Below are 17401 nucleotides of genomic sequence, written 5' to 3'. Positions count from 1 at the left end.
AAGAAGTAATAAATTCTATCCTTTGCTAAAAATGCTTCTAAATTGGTAAAAGTGTATGCAAATTCTTAAGGATTCTTATACCACTGCTACTGAAACAGATCCTGATTTTCAACTGAGCGCTCAAAAACTAGGGCCAAATCAAGGTAACCTGGATCCCTAAGCACACTATATATCTCAACGCTATATTTTGCTTAAACTCTCCCCCTCCCTCCTAGGTGTAGCAATAGGGACTCTCTTCTCTTGGGAGCAACAGGGATAGCAGTTGGGATTCCCTCTTTCCCATGGAGAATGGGGTGGGGTAGGCCAGTACTTACCCCAGCAGGCAGAGTGTATCTGCTTGGGTGGGTGGGCAAGGCCTGCTGCACTCTTCTCCTCCTGCCATACACAGAGACCTCTGTTGGAATGGTTTTGGCTTTCCTTCCCACCCCCAGAACAGTAGGTCCTGACGTTACCATCGCATTGAGATCAATATGGCAGTTTGCCCCTCGCTCTCAAAATTACTCCCTGGGGCTGGGATCCACTACCCAAAGTTTAACAAACAATAATCGTGCATACAGAAACAACTTTGTTGTCATAAGGAATTTGAACCTGGGACCTTAAAACACCAAGTTATAATTTCCTGGCTTTGAGACATGTTGTTGTGGAGTTCTGTTTTGTTTTCTTTTGTAACTGAAACAGTCTAGTACTTTTTGCTAATGTATAAATTTCTTTAAGAATGTTCATTGTCCAAAATTAACTGTCTTAAAACGAATCCAAAGAGGAGAGAGTCTTCCTCCCAATCTAAGAGTCCTGGTAGGGCTGCAGGAGTCAAGTCATGAACTTAAAGGCCAAAATAATTAATATTTCTCCCCACATCCATCTGTTTTCAGGTGAATGAAAGAACACTGAAGAAACAGAATAAGCAGGAAACATAGCTGCTAAATTTTGTGCAGCTCCATGTGTGGCATTTACACAAATTATTTAATATGCTAGTTTGCATAGTTGTAAAGATGTAAATAATTTGTATATAACAACAAATTCTGGCTTTAATGCTCATGCAACCTTGGAAAATGAAGCCTCCTGTTTATCTCCAGGCAGCATCAGGGCAAGCTCCCCACACAACACATTGCCCTGGCAGTATGCCTGATCTTGTGTGGGTTGGGGGAGGGGAAGTAGAACTTCACCTACAGGTAACAGGGATAGTTTAGTCTCCATGGCCTATGAAGTTCATGGCCTCTCTAATAAGTCTACCAGTTAGTACGAAGTCTGATGATTTTTGGAGGTGAATCAAAGATAATAAAGGGGCAACCAACATCCATTTGATGGGAAAAACTTTTAAACCCCATTGCGTTGAGCTGGATTCCTACTGGTGAATGACAGGCAAAATGCGTTCATTACCTATGTCCTCAGGCAGCCAGTGCCTTAGTAAGTGCTAATTTTATACTTTTAAGATTGAGGTTTGTTTTCTAGAAAGATAAGTCATTATAATAAGTTCTGACTTTTTTGGAGCTTACACAAGATAGGGTCTTCCAGTCTATGCATATGCAAGAACATCTCTGCACACTGCTCTCAGATATTACAGGATTTGTTTGAAGAAGACTATCTCATGTTGTTACTAAAAATACATCATCATTAGGGTTGCAGATTTGCCACAACATTTTTTTTTTAAACCAAAAACCATGGAACAGTCACAGCTTACTAAATTACTATGACATCTGTGCGATTTTTGATAGAAAATGCCTTCCCTGTTGCCTGACTAAGGGGGCACTGACCACCCTCAGCAGTACCTCTGCCCCAGCACAACAACCTGAAGACCAATCCGGTGAGGAGGGCCTGGGGAGAGAGCCCATCCCACATTAATTCCTGGTAGCGGTGGCTCCTGCAGCACCTGTTCCATGGGGCTAGGCTGGGGTCAGGCCCAGTGTCCCACTTTGGGCATTGTGACCTAGTGCATAGGGTCACAGCACCACTCAGGTTTGATTCCCCCCATGCTCCTGTCATGACAGAGGGGCAGGTGAGCCAAGCCAAGCACTGCTACTCCATGCACCAGGTTGCAATGCCTGCCTTGCGGCACAGCGTCCAGACCTATGGGACAGGAGCTGCAGGAACCTCTGCTGCAGGATGAGACACAGACAAAACAGGAAAATCATGCTGTGACATCTTCCCACTGTGACAAACCTGCAGCCATAATCATCATCATCAAGGCAAATCCCAAAGGCAAGACACAGCCTCCTTGCAGATCAAGCATCACCCGGATCGGTATCTAGCTACAACAATAAAACAAATACTAACATAATGTCCAAAATCATCTCTACATGTTTTGCGACATAAAATCATTTCAACAATTATATAAAGCTACTGTGAGGCTAATCAGCCAGAGCCGAATTCATAACACAGAACTCTACCACTTCATCTACAGAAAGTGTGTTGTTATCCTCAATAAGCAGCCCAGAGAGTGCGAGACAACACACATTTCACCACTGGTTATCCAACTATTTTTGTCAATTAGCACTAGAATGATGGGTGCCAGGATTCATTGGTTCTATTCCTGGGTCTAAGAGCAGAGTATGTTCTAGTGGTTAGAGACAACGTGGCGAAGTGTAACACTACTCCTATCTGGGTCACCTGTTGGGACTGAACCTGGGATCTCTGGATCGAAAACCATGGACTTCTATCATGTGATCTGCTACTATACCAATTATCATGCAAGTATTAGTAGACTCAAACCTTTGTATATGGTCTAGCCACGCCGGGGCACAAATTCATACTGTGTTGATATGGGTTAAATAAGCATATAATTTGGCCCAGTTCATCTGAAAGCCAGTGTTGAAAATAGATGAGACTTATTCCCCCCCAGCTATGCTTCCAGCGACCTTGTGCAATTTTTCAGTTACCTTAGCTGTAAAATGAGCAAAGATGCTTGCCACCCCTAAGGTAGGTGTATGAGACCTTCATTAATAATCGGTGTGAGGTGCACAGAAATACTAAGAACAGTGAGCAAAATTGCTGAGATTTGAACCCAAGATGGCTTGGTTTGTAGCTCAGGGTATTTACCCCTAAGCTACAGAGTACTACTTGGAGGAATCTCTCTCTATTTTACCAATTGTGTAGGAATGAGAGACAAGCCTACAGCATGTGCCACCAACACACAAAATACATGACATTTAGCAGGCCCAAGGAAGATGAGAATATAGATTCTCTGACAAAAGTGAGAAAATCAACGGTAATCTTGTAACAGACAATGGAAGTCTAAACGTTGCAAAATGAGGTGGCATTATTGGGAAATAAATCATTAGGAGTCCAAGAGCTGAAACTAATTGGCATAATAATCATGATGATGATGATGCTGCTGCCAGCCTCCATCAGCCACTTGTTAAATTTTCAAACAAGCACTTTTGTGCTATTCCTTCTTGCCCCTTATGCTTGGTAGGAGCTCTCCATAAACATCCACAAAGCGACCTCATTATCCTCTTTCAAATCCCCTATTAAATTTTTTTTTCCCACAATGCCTACAAGAAATTTGACAGTGGATGGGCCTCTGGTGTACTGAGATCATACAAAAAGAAAAGGAGTACTTGTGGCACCTTAGAGACTAACCAATTTATTTGAGCATAAGCTTTTGTGAGCTACAGCTCACTTCATCGGATGCATACTGTGGAAACTGCAGCAGACATTATATACACAGAGACCATGAAACAATACCTCCTCCCACCCCACTCTCCTGCTAGTAATAGCTTATCCAAAGTGACCACTCTCCTTACAATGTGTATGAAAATCAAGGTGGGCCATTTCTAGCACAAATCCAGGTTTTCTCACACACACACACACACCCCCCGCCCCAAAAACACACACACACAAACTCACTCTCCTGCTGGTAATAACCCATCCAAAGTGACCACTCTCTTTACAGTGTGTATGATAATCAAGGTGGGCCATTTCCAGCATAAATCTAGGTTTTCTCACCCCCCCCCCCAGCCCCATACACACACAAACTCACTCTCCTGCTGGTAATAGCTCATCCAAAGTGACCACTCTCCTTGCCTACAGACAGCCCCCCAACCTGAAGCAAATATTCACCAACAACCACATACCACACAACAGAACCACTAGGAACCTAACTCTAACCTAGGAACCTATCCTTGCAACAAAGCCCGTTGCCAACTGTGCCCACATATCTATTCAGGGGACACCATCACAGGGCCTAATAACATCAGCCACACTATCAGAAGCTCGTTCACCTGCATATCCACCAATGTGATATATGCCATCATATGCCAGCAATCCCCCTCTGCCATGTACATTGGTCAAACTGGACAGTCTCTACGTAAAAGAATAAATGGACACAAATCAGATGTCAAGAATTATAACATTCATAAACCAGTCGGAGAACACTTCAATCCCTCTGGTCACGCAATTACAGACATGAAGGTCGCTATCTTACAACAAAAAAACTTCAAATCCAGACTCCAGCGAGAAACTGCTGAATTGGAATTCATTTGCAAATTGGATACTATTAATTTAGGCTTAAATAGAGACTGGGAGTGGCTAAGTCATTATGCAAGGTAGCCTATTTCCCCTTGTTTTTTCCTAAACCCCCCTGCCCCCTCAGACGTTCTGGTTAAACTTGGATTTATGCTGGAAATGGCCCACCTTGATTATCATGCACATTGTAAGAAGAGTGGTCAGTTTGGATGAGCTATTACCAGCAGGAGAGTGAGTTTGTGTGGGGGTGGGGGGGTGAGAAAACCTGGATTTGTGCTGGAAATGGCCCACCTTATTTATCACGCACATTGTAAAGAGAGTGGTCACTTTGGATGGGCTATTACCAGCAGGAGAGTAAGCTTGTGGGGGGGGGGGGAGAAGGGTGAGAAAACCCGGATTTGTGCTGGAAATGGCCCAACTTGATTATCATACACATTGTAAGGAGAGTGATCACTTTAGATAAGCTATTACCAGCAGGAGAGTGGGGTGGGAGGAGGTATTGTTTCATGGTCTCTGTGTATATAATGTCTTCAGCAGTTTCCACAGCATGCATCCAATGAAGCGAGCTGTGGCTCACGAAAGCTTATGCTCAAATAAATTGGTTAGTCTCTAAGGTGCCACAAGTACTCCTTTTCTTTTTGTGAATACAGACTAACACGGCTGTTACTCTGAAACCTGAGATCATACATAAGAACATAAGAATGGCCATACCAGGTCAGACCAAAGGTTCATCTAGTCCAGTATCCTGTCTTCTGACAGTGGCCAATGCCAGGTGCCCCAGAGAAAATGAACAGAACAGGTAATCATCAAGTGATCCATCCCCTGTCGCTCATTCCCAGCTTCTGGCAAAGAGAGGCTAGGGACACCATCCCTGCCTATCCTGGCTAACAGCCATTGATGGACCATAGCCTAGCGTGTTGTCCAATACTGCCGCAATGTTTCTTTGTATTCCCCCATCTGTACGGATCCATCTGTTGTCACTTGTCTTATACTTAGATTGTAAGCTATTTAGGGCAGGGACCATCTTTTTGTTCTGTGTTTGTACAGCACCTACTGCATCGGGGTCCTGGTCCCCACTTAGTGCTCATAGGTGCTACTGTATTACAATTAATGAATAAATAACAGTCACAATAAAACGGAGCAGATTGCAGTTGTCTGCACTGTTGGTAGGGTGGGGCATGAAGACAGGCTCCAACCTACCATGCTCCATCTCCTCTTATCCAACAGGTCTCAGCAATCCACTGACCTGAGCAGCCACACCGCACGTGGATGTCAAATGGCACCAGGGTGCAGTGCCCTGCCTCACTCCAAGGGGCCGGCCCTACGCGTCTATGAAGAGAGCCAGCATATGGAAAGGACAGCTGCGAGCTGCCTGGCCACGGGCCTCCTGGTGAGTGGGTGCCAGCCATGCACTGGCTGTCTACGCCCCCAACGGCGATGCCAGCCAGTTCCCTGGCTGCACGTCCTCCAGCAGCCCAGGGAGGCAGAGACCCGCCACCGGTGGGGATGGGGCCCCCGGCCCCTTCGGGACCGCCTCGGGGTGACGGTGCAGGGCACCAGCCGCACGCAGCCCGCCCCACCGGGCCTCCGCTCGGCCCCGCGCCAGCCCCTCACCGTGTACCCTCGCTCCAGCTCGCTCTCCTCGTAGCGGAAGGACGGGATGTACAGCTCCATGGCGCGCGCGGGCCGGGCCGGGCACCGCAGCGCTCCAGGGCAGCAGCAGCTCCCCGGGACCGAGCCAGCTGCGAGCGCGTCACGTGACGCGCGGGGAGCCCACATGACGCCAGTACGCGGCGGGGGGCGGGCAAGGCCCCCAGCGCAGCAGCCGGCCTGGGACCGAGGCGGCGCGGGGCCTCGGGCGCGCGAGCCAGGCAGCCCAGGGCAGCTCGCGAGCTGCCCGGCCAGGGAGCTGGGGCTGGAGCCGGCCCCTGGGCTCACCCAGCCCGTGGCCGCCGGCGCGCTGCGATTGGCCCCTCGGCGTGCTCGTTCCCTGTCCGAAACTCTCCGCTCCGCCACACGGGGTCCCGGCCGGGTAGCGGCGCGGCCCTCAGAGAAGGTACCTGCCGGGCGGCCACAGCCGGCGGTATCCACCCTCGTGCCAGGCCCTCAGCTCCTGCGGCTTCTCCTCTGTGTGCGCAAATGGGCGCGCTCGGCCTGTAGCTTCTCCAGCCGGGTCAGCATGGTGTGCTGGTTAAAAGCCTGTGGCTCACTCAGTTCTCCTCGTGCTGTCCTTAGGATAAACATGACGATGCTTTTCCCTTAAATAGCTCAAGGGCTGTTTCCCCCCCCCCCCCCCCCCCATAGTTGCATTCTTGTTCCTTCTCCGTCCCCTCAACGCTCCTAGAGATCCTCTCCTTTGTAAACCAGCCACGGAAACAGCGTTGTTACCGCCTAACACTGAAATGTGCAAAAGTGGTTTTTGGCAACTGCTGCCGTTGAAGTCACAGTTGTGCACTGCTGCTGATCATCCGTTTCTGCTATTTGCTCTCAAATCCAGTGCTGGTTGGCATAATTGCTGTAGCTACTGGTTGTGATGTCGGTGTAGAGGAACAAACAAATCACTTTCTAAACAAACAATATTGTTTTATGCACCTGCTTTAGTAATAGCAAAGAAACCCAAACAAAAACAGCTGTAGCATAGTATCAAATGTAGCACCAGAGAGGTTTTTTTAATATCTACCTCAAATTAGTAGACATTAAATTCATCTTTAATGTCTCATTCTCACCGATACACTTTCATGTTGAGCAAATCCAGGCACAACTTGCAAGAGAAACAGTAAAGAGAAATACAGAAAGTCACAAGTAGGATGGACTATGAAAAGCAAGTACAAGAGTTTCTGAGGAGGCATCAGTAACTATTTGATAAATAGAAGGTAGCAGATAGTAGCTATTATCCCAGGCCAGAACAATACTCCTGTATCCTGTTAAATCTTTCACTAGTCATACTATCTCCTGGCACTATTTTCAGTTTACTGTTGACTCTACATCAAGGTCACCCAATATGGTTACCCAAACATAAAAGGTGACAAGCAAATCAGTGAACGGTTGGAGTTTTAACACTCTATTAAAGAATCAAGTCAGGGTAACAGTTACAATCTTTGACTTTGAAATTGTTTACAATTCACATTCTGCTTTGAGTAGAAAAGGTCATTTTTGGCTGGATAGGCTCTTGATAAATTTTTTAATTTAATTTAAATTAATTTTAATTTAATTTTTTAATTATTTTTAAGCATACAACAGACAGCTTATTTTGGTTTATAGTGTGAGTATATTGGTTTCTAGGCCTAGGTACAAGAACTATAAAATCACATACTGTACACTGAACTAACATCAATTAACAATAAGGAATCTCTCCTCCACCTCTGTCTTCCATAGGAGAAAAAAAAAGTCATCTATTCAAACCATGGCTTCAGAAAATAGATAGGCCTTGCAACATGCAATGAAGATAATCGTTTTTTAACTCTGTTGCACTAATCAGGAGGGAAGAAGGGAGCAAAGTCTCTTCAGAACACCCTTTTCACCAGTCTAACAAACCTAGAGAGCATCTGCCTGAACATTCTCGATCTTAGCTGCTGGTGTAGAACTTTGAGTCCAGAAAAAATTGTGGCCAGGAACTTTCCTGTTGACTTCAGTGAATGTCAGGATTTGTAGTCACTAAAATACACAAAACCAAAATAATTTAGTGCATTTCATTTGTAAACTGACACCAAGTGTCTGCTTTAACAGATCCATTAAATTATGATTGTTTTGTACAGATGAGGAAAAAGTGGATTGTGTTCTGAAACATTTTGAATAATCAATTCGCCTGTCTGATGAAACTTCCATTAAAATGTCAGTTTTGCTCTACTGAACAAAATACAAAGGAAGGAGCAGATGTTTATTCGTTTGCGAGATTAATTTCATACAAACAAAATTTAGCCCAAAAGCAAATATCTGAATTGATCACAAAGTAAATTTTGGAGGTAAGATCTAAGTGAAATATTAGATGCATTTGATGTATCCCCAGGCTGCTTTGTAACTAACAGTTTATATAGCACTTTTCTCTCCCTTATGCAAAGCTTACTAGCCCCAAACATCAGCCATCCATCTTGGGGCAATAGAAGACAACAACCACCCCACAACATCACAGGAATCATAGATGCAGATGACAGTCTATATTACCTTTCCTCTTTACAATTATGACAACTTAACAGACTTGAGTGCGCGCGCACACACACGCACACACTTTTGTTTCCAAGGTTTTCATTATTAAAGTGGTCAGTTTGGTCATTTTCCTCACTGTTCTCATTTATCTTTGGAGTTTTCCTGTAATCGTTGTATTTATATAGAATGTTAACACTATGCCCCTGCAGGGCTCTGGTTTCTATATAATGAAATAAAAATGAAATACAACAACATTGTTGCAAAAAAACAAAAACAAAAAAAAAAACCCACCAACCCCCCCCCTTATTAACTTTCAAACAAACCTAAGTAAATGATCTAAGTATTCATACCACATCTATCCCCATATCTCAGCGCCAAGATTATCAAGTGTGAAGTTTCCTTAGTAAGATGACGTAGTAAGCCACTTCTTTATTTATCCCCTCTATCTTTCCCTTGTTGTGGAAAAGCTAACTGAAGCGTGTTTTACATTTTGCTCTGTCAGGAAAGATCTGTGGCCAAGAGAGTCAAAGACAAAACCAGAATAAAAACATTTAAATATTACACATTAAATATCTACACAATATAACAATACACAGTAAGCACTCACCTGAAATGAGGGTTGGCAAATTCATTCGCCATTCCCCTGTGCACAAAGGCAGTACCTGAACTATGTACGGGACTGTAGACTAGAAGCTGTAGTAGTGGTTAGAGCAACTCTGGTGCTGCTCCATGATGGTGGAGGTGCAGGCTGACAGAAATCCATTCCCATCCACAATGGGCTACCTGCTAGTGAGGTATTTGGGAGGATTTATATTGCAGGTAATTTCATCCAATTTTTTCCAGCCTCAGACATTAAACTCACAGCAGTGGAAAAGGTAAGCTATGTAACAAATCTGAACTGTCTAGTTTAGCACTATAAGATACCTTAATGAGAATAATTTTTATGGTATCCAGGATTCTTCAGAAATGTTAAGCCCTGAGAGTCCTATAACTGACTTCTAAGTTTTATTCTGATCTCACATGATGTACACCAGAAATGATTCAATTGAAGTCAGAGTTATTACACCAGTGTGAAACTAGTGCAAGAGTTTTGTTGTGTGGCATTATTATGGTTTGTCAGTCATTTATTGATAATTTAGAAGGGCTACCTTTCTTCTTCCTAAAAGCAACAGAAAGGCTGTTTTTTCCTCCCAAGAGCAATACAGTTCACTAATGAGAAAAGAGTTTTTGAGACATTAATCCAGTTGAAAATTCGATGATATATAATCAACCAAGAGGATGAAGGAAAATTATATGGTGAGCAGAATTTGAGCAAGAGGCATTAATATATTTTGTAATATTATTCAATTTTCACAGTATATCATTAGCATGTGAAGCTTTAAAATTCTAATTTAACATAGAAATCAGGGTTTCTCTGCATGGCTGATAGACCTGAAATTGTCTTGGTTTACTACTAGCAACACGTTTGGGGAACAAGAAGCCAAAAGGACATAATTTATATGACCTGCCCTACTAAAACTTACAGAATACAAATCATGGAGAGCCTGGAGTGAATGGAGATGCACTCTGGGATTCTTATTTCTTCACTTGAGAGAGTCTTCATTCAATGTAAGATCCTCATGAACCAAAAAGCATGGTAACATCTTAGATAATTTGAGCAGTGTATTAATCTTTGTGGCGTTGACCTGCACATATGAAATTATCTATGTTTACTTTAGAAATGAGTACATGTAACAGATGTGGAGAAAGCACTATGCTAATGTTGGGTATGTTTCTTTACCCTTTCCTGTACCTCAGCTTATCTCTCTGCTATGGCACAGTCCAGAAATTTAGTCTTTTCAGGACTCTGTTATATATCTATATCTACAATACAGAGTTAAACCTCTCATAGAAGCAGAGCAACACAAAAATCTCTACAGGAAAATATTTACTAAATAATTTGCATACATAACAATTTATTTATTACCCTTGAAACAATTGTGAATATTGTCAATAACTTGTTTACAGACAACACTTTTGGGGTTGAGGATGTTCTTCCAAGTTTTAGTACTTGTTATTATCACAAGTTCAAATGCAAAAGCATAATTATGGGTGCACACATACATACAGCTCTCCTAGCGCTCTTCTCTGGGAGGGTTTACCCTTCTCAATTTCTGTGGAATGGTGTCCAAGTCCACGTCAGGGCATTCTAACTCGTCAAAGTTGGTAAACAAATGATAGTGCCACAGCCTCCTACAAAACTTCCCTTGAGTCTTTGCAACAACAGTCTGCAATTTGCACAGCCCAGAGCAAATTCTAGTCATTCTCCTCTTCTCCACTGGGAGCCTGCAGTTTAATCCAACAAAACTGAAAGTCCCTGGAACACAATCATTACAGGAGACCCTTCTGATCCTTGAACTGCTGTATTGCTGAATCCACCAATTTAGCAGGCTCGCACTCTTATTATAAACTCCTTTGCCACCTCTTGAGTTCTCATTAGTTCCATTTTCTGGATTTGCATTGTCAAGCAACTTGCCTACAATGGAAGTTGCCTAAGTAGTTTCAAACAACCGATGAGCACACCTAGTGCCTGCCACACCCTATTTCTGGATGATTCTAGCCTATCCAGTGGAGTCACCCTACCTGGTTGTGGTCAGTCTGCAGACAAAAAAAAAAGTACCCCAAAGCAAAAAATATATTAATATAGGAATAGCCAAAATTCAATAAGTCCCACTAGTGATTTTTAAAAGCAAAATTGTTAAAAGGATGAAGGACTGATGGGACACCAAAATTTTTGAACCAGAAACAAGGTAACAGCTTTCCAGTGGTCATCCGTTGAGAATGAGCAGGCCCTTTTAAGAATTAGTTTCTACTCTTAATTAAAAATGGCATTGGGTAATTCAATAGTCAATGTTTTGCATTGGGTTCTGGATCAAAGCTGCCGATTTTAGCACAAAGATTTATTTCCACCTTCTGTAGCTGCTAGCCCTACAAACTAGGCCTAGAATCTGAAAGTCAAGTATGAGCCTGCTAATTCAGAGCCTAACAATATAGATTCTGCAAACTGAATTTACTCATCAATGTTGTTGATACATGACTCACAGATGTCAGTTCAGTCATCCATACCCTTATTAGCTATGCTAATAGGAGTAATTAAAAGCTCTCTCTTATTTTAGTCAGTAAAGCAAGCTAGACTTTGAATACCCAGTTGGTTGGGCCAGAAGGTGCCATTTTTACAGGCAGTTTTCAGAGCAGAACAGCACTTTAAAACTGCATATTTATTGATTTTAAGAAAGAAGATAAAGAGGTTTACTTACTGGTAACAGTTGTTTTCTGAAAGTTGTCTTTGGGCATTCACACTAATAGGATTCAGCACCGCACAAGTTGCTGTATAGAGAAGCTGTGTCTGCTGCGGGTGGGGACAGCAATAAGGTTTTGCACTAGGATGGCATAACTGGATGTGTCTATATAAGAAAACTCACCCGCCAGGCCTCTTCAGTTCCTTTTCTCAAGGCTGTAATACAAAAAATTCTAAAACAGGGGATAGCAGGCAGGTAGTGGGAGACCACTCTTGAAGAACAGTTACCAGTACGTAACCTCTCTTTCTTCTTCTGTGGACCAACTCCATGTAAGTTTATTTTGCAGCTCAGGAAGTGTCTGAAAATAGCAGAGCATCCCTGTCTGCTCCATTGCATAGGGAAGAGTATAGATTGGATGCAGGTGGAAGAAAGATATATTCCACTACCACCTTAGGCTCCTGTGTAGCAAAATGTCCAGTAGTTATATGTCATAATACATCTGCAATTTATGGGACTCTATTTAACACCATTTTGGATTATTTACCTGAAGAGCAAAGAGAAGCTGCAAAGTGACTAGTTACTGAGGGAAGGACATTAGCCAGGTATGCTCGGAGGGCAGCTTAGGACACCTCAGGTTCAATGTTATGACCACTGGTATAGTTCTGAGAAGATACTCCTGGCTCTGAACATTGGGCCTTGTGCCAGACTCTTAGAAGCTAATTGAGGACCTACCCTTTGAGGGTACTGAACTTTTTTGTTAGAAGTCAGATAACACTCTGGAAAAGATCAAGTCTGAGAGTTGTAGCTCCATCTCTGGGACTCTCTTCATTTGCATCTGCTGCTTTAAAAAAAAAAAAGCAAAAAAAAAAAAGCCATATTACACAGGCTTTCTAAAGCCAATCTCCAGCTGCTCAGTAACAGCAGAGTACCCTACTTCAGAGGCGATATCAACCTCTGGCCTTTTCTAAAATGGCTCCTGTAAAAAGAACACAACACAGAAGCAGAATCCTTTGCTGTACATCATCCCAGCCACCAGCTCCCAAGCATCTGTTTTAATGGGATGCTCAAGAGCTGAAACTTCTCCCCCTATGGTTTGGGCCTCATCTTTCTTCTTCATTGTTTGTTCAAGATTCCTGCAGAGTACTGGATATTAGATACCAGGCCCCCTCACTTTCCCTGTCCTCTGGGGACCCCCTCTCACAAGAAACTCCTATTGGAGGGCTAAGCTCCCTTCTTCACAAAGGTGCTATAGATGAAGTTCCAGTGCAGCACCAAGGAGGGGTTTTACTCCAGATATTTCCTAATACCCAAGCAAGGAGATGGTCTGAGACCCATCCTGGACAGCAGAAACCACAACAGATATATAAAAACTTTCAAGTTCAGAATGTTGTCATCAGGGTACATTAACCCATCCCTGTCCATAAGAGACTGGTATGCAGCTTGTGTCTTAAAGGATGCTTGCTTTCATGTAGCAGTAAAACCTGCCCACTCCAAAATACCTCCAGTTCTGTGTGGGATCAAATCACTTCACTATCATCCTTTATGGTCTGTCCACAGCAATGATAGTATTCATAAAATCCCTCTTGACATTTGCAGCTCAATGCTAAAGGGGCTGAATCCCATTACTTGGAATGCACAGAGGCGCTCAGAGAAGAACAGATTTACCAGGGCTCAATTTTGCTGAGCTCCATCATCTTCAGCTCCTGGAGCTGAGGGCACTCTGGACCACTGAGGATCAGGTCCCACTAACCTTAATCTCGGGAAGGGAGAAGTAGTAAATCATATGCTATTTGCAGTAAAGAAAGTTAGTTCAATTCCTCCTGCCATGACCCAGAATTTTTTCATATAGGATATGAGGAACTGTTTGCTCAGAACATTAAAACTTTAAATTACACAGATTTCACCATGAGCTGGAAGCAAGATGGCAGGTTCCCTCTCTTTATTAATATTTTTAAATAGTTGGCAATATACATATATTTACAGCTAGATGATAGGATATGTTTTTACAGCTACAGTTTTTCTTAAGACTGTGTGCAAAGCCAATGCTAGCATTTCTTTGCTAGCCTTTCAAGTATGGCAATCTTAGCCTCACAGCCCTTGAAATAAACTGCAGTGGGCTAGGAATACGCATGTCTTTTTTCAGCCTTGAAGCAAAGCAGCAGAAAGATATTGGCCAGATCTTTTGTCTGGATAACTGAAATCCCTTGCTGATAAATCTGTTTCAGACATCATGCCAAGTAGAAACATCCCTTGGTCATAGGTTCATAATAATGACTGATTCACAGCACTGAATACTCAGCTATTCTCAACAGTTCAAACAAACTTTTGGCTTGGAGTAGAGTAAGTTCTGTCACTGTTACAGACTAGTTGCATCTCTGTCTCCATTCTGGTGTCTCTGAGTGCACTCCCACAAGGCCCAGTATTTTGATCAACTGTTCTGACCCAGCAGGTCCAACTGATGTCAAAATACACCATGGAACTTTTAGTGCACAGTAGCAGGGACCACACGGATGGATGACTATAATCCCTGCTGCCTGCAAAACCACCACAAAAATTCTTCTGTACTGAAGTATAATCTGGGTATATGAAATTCTAGATGTTCTTTGCCTCATACAATTTTCAGTATTTTATTTCTGGTCATGAGAGATTTATATGTAACCAGCAGGATAACTGTCTCAAGTCTATCCTGACAATTTGTCTTAAAGGACTTTAAAAAAAAAATTGGCAGGTATCCAAACAATCGTTAAAGTGCTGTCTTGTGAGACAGCATTCAAAAAGCTGATGTCTTTGGCTGTTTGAAACGTGTCCCATTTGCAACTCCTTTATGTGTTATTTCCAAGCATTACAAACAAACAAAATAAAATGGCTTTGACTTAACCAAAAATTTAAGTCTCAATTTATTTTCCCTGGACAACATCACAGAATTTTGTGCCAAACTTTAAGGCTGGGAAACAAATTATAGCAAAATACCATAACAAGCAGCAGCTGGTTAATGGACATGTCAGATTTTCACATAAAGTTGTCTGAACATTTGGAAAATAATTAAAAAGATCAAATAATGGTTTACAACCTTCACCCTTTGATGTCAGAGGACATTCTCCTCCTGACCTTCTGCAAGATTCCTTAGACTCCTAGTCATGTCTTGGAATTTAAACCAAATTTAAAAAAAATTCTTTTGGGAGTTCTTGGCCCTGGGAAGTAAGAAATTTAGCCAAACTGGCTGTGCTAATGAAGTCAATATTACGGACCTCATTCAAGCACAGGACTGACCTAGTGTTCCAGTTGGCATATCTGCAAACTGTATTGTACTGGTTCACCCCTATCTTTCGATGAGTCGTGGCCACAAGTAATTCAAAGGTATGTTTATTGGTCCAATCCTGATTTTCATTAAGAAATTAAGAAAACAACTAACTAGCTGCTTCCTTATACTTTGGGATGACAATACAAGTTTGTATTCAGCAAAGAAATGAGGCTCTAATTTGGACCCAGAACTATCCTTTGGTCTCCTGAATTACACCTGAAGCGCTAGGGCTAAGAATAACTATTTCCTTTATTAAAAATCAAAGTAGAGGCTTGCTTATGGACCCATAGGTCATCTGATTTGGAGTTGGATTTTTTTGCAGTTAAATTTGGATTAATGAAAGGCTGAGGTCTACTCTAGTGCAATCCTGTACAGTGAAAGCAGAACTTCATATGCCAGATATTATGTCAGGCTAGAGCTGGCTGGAAACTAGAATGCCTGTTCTACAGGAAAGTCTGAAGTTTTGTTTTTACTAAAACAGTTTAGATTTTACTATCTGTGACTTGTGTTTTTATATATCAGTTTACAATAAATGTTGAAATATTTCAGCTAATATATTATGACATGACAAAGCATTCTGACTTATTTATTATTTTAGGTTATTTCATATTTTGTTACATAAAATCGATGATTGGTATTCTGATAATTGGCCATTACTATCAAAATTGGTTTGCTAATTGTTTCGGTAACCAGCAATTTCCTATTGAAATTGGTATAATAAAAGAAAAATATAGCTAGGGAGCCCACCATTCCCCAGCCTGGGTTCCGTCAAACCGGCATTTTCCAATGGAAAATGTTTGGTTGGAAAGTTTTCAACCAGCTCCACATCAGATATTATGTGAAAGGAGGAACACTTGGGTTGCAGATGTCTCAGTTAACTGGGCAGCAGCTGCGCACCATGGATAGTCCAAGTCTTTGAAATAGGTTCTTCTATCCCAGCTAGCAGATGAGGAAGCCGATTCCTGTCAGAGCTGGAGACAAACCAGTGTATTTCTGAGCCATCAAATTCATTACATACTGGGTAACTATACTAAGAAGTTCATTATTTTATTTCCATCTGAAGACAAAGGAACTTTACTCAAGTGTCTGGGCAGATACAGACGGAATAGAGAGCTTTTAAAAAACAGGAAAGAAGAGGAAGGAAAGTATTCTAGGCAGGATATTAGAGTACTTAATAAGGATTTAACCTGACAACAAAAGTTTGGCACACTAAACTTTTCTATTAACTTGATACAGTCAACAATTTAATAAACTATTTTCTATCACATTCCTGTAACATGAGAATATTATGAATAATTTGTTATAAAGGCTTGATCAGCATCTGTTTGGAATGACTAGATTATTCAGGTTTGGCAAAGTCAAAGTCATCCTAAGTGAGTGTTAAATAAAATTTCTACTACCTCTTTTATATTACTAAATATTTATGATGTGGTAGTGCCTAAATGCCCTAATAAGGCAGGGGCCCCATTCTGATGGGTGTTGTACAAACACAGAAGGAAGACAATGCTGGCCCTCTAATGCATACAACCAATACATTTAGAAAGTTTTAGTGTCAACTGTGGGAAAGGTAGATTAGTGGGCAGAGTACAGGGGAATTATTCAGTGGTGCAAGAGAAGTGCAGTCTATTATCAGGATGAAAATTACTACATGGACACCACCACCAAACATGATATGCTGCTATATAAAAGCCAAATGAGATATAACTAGATAAAAAATACAGTCTGAATTATAAATTGGAACAGTAACCCATCATAAATCCTCCAAGTTGTGAGCGTTATATCTAGTGAAATTCCATAGGGGTCAGTAGTAGAACAGGTATGCAAAAGAAATCAAAATTTACAAGTAACGACAAAAAAGTGACAGATGGATAGCCAACAGAAGATCCACTCAGACAACTAATGCAAGATGACCAGGAAAGTTTAGAACAGACAGCCATGTTCAAGGACAGGCAATTCAGTACACAGATACAAACTGGGAAAGTTGCACAACTAGAACTGACCCATGGCTAGTAGACTAAATATGAAGTTTGGATATTAGTGTGAAAAAAAATACTTGTATAATATTGATCATGGAACTAGGGAGATGACACTATATAGCCAAACAGATGGCTCTTGGAACGTTAGAATAATATCAAATGCATCTCTAACTAAACCTTCAAGTTCAATATGTATATGAAAAAAAGCCTGAACACACAAGAGGGGCAGTAAAAACTGTACA

The 17401-nt window shown here is 42.0% G+C and overlaps 1 protein-coding gene across 3 annotated transcripts in view; it reads right to left on the bottom strand.

Moving 5' to 3' along the window:
* SNX24 (sorting nexin 24) overlaps positions 1-6257 on the bottom strand; it is a 147181-nt gene extending 140924 nt beyond the window's left edge. The window contains exon 1 of one of the 3 annotated variants that reach the window (XM_078852855.1): positions 6076-6257. In XM_078852855.1, coding sequence (XP_078708981.1) covers positions 6076-6240 — 165 coding nt within the window. In that variant the 5' untranslated portion in view covers positions 6241-6257. Of the gene's footprint in view, positions 1-314; positions 1224-6075 lie in introns of those variants that run through there. The other 2 variants (XM_073344835.1, XM_073344836.2) reach the window with 2 other exon arrangements.
* Between the last annotated feature and the right edge of the window lie 11144 nt (positions 6258-17401).

The sequence above is a fragment of the Lepidochelys kempii genome, chromosome 5, assembly GCF_965140285.1.
Source record: "Lepidochelys kempii isolate rLepKem1 chromosome 5, rLepKem1.hap1, whole genome shotgun sequence".
In the NCBI taxonomy this organism is placed as follows: Eukaryota; Metazoa; Chordata; order Testudines; family Cheloniidae; genus Lepidochelys; species Lepidochelys kempii.
Note: the sequence above shows the minus strand (reverse complement) of the source record. Positions and strands in the feature narration are given on the sequence as shown.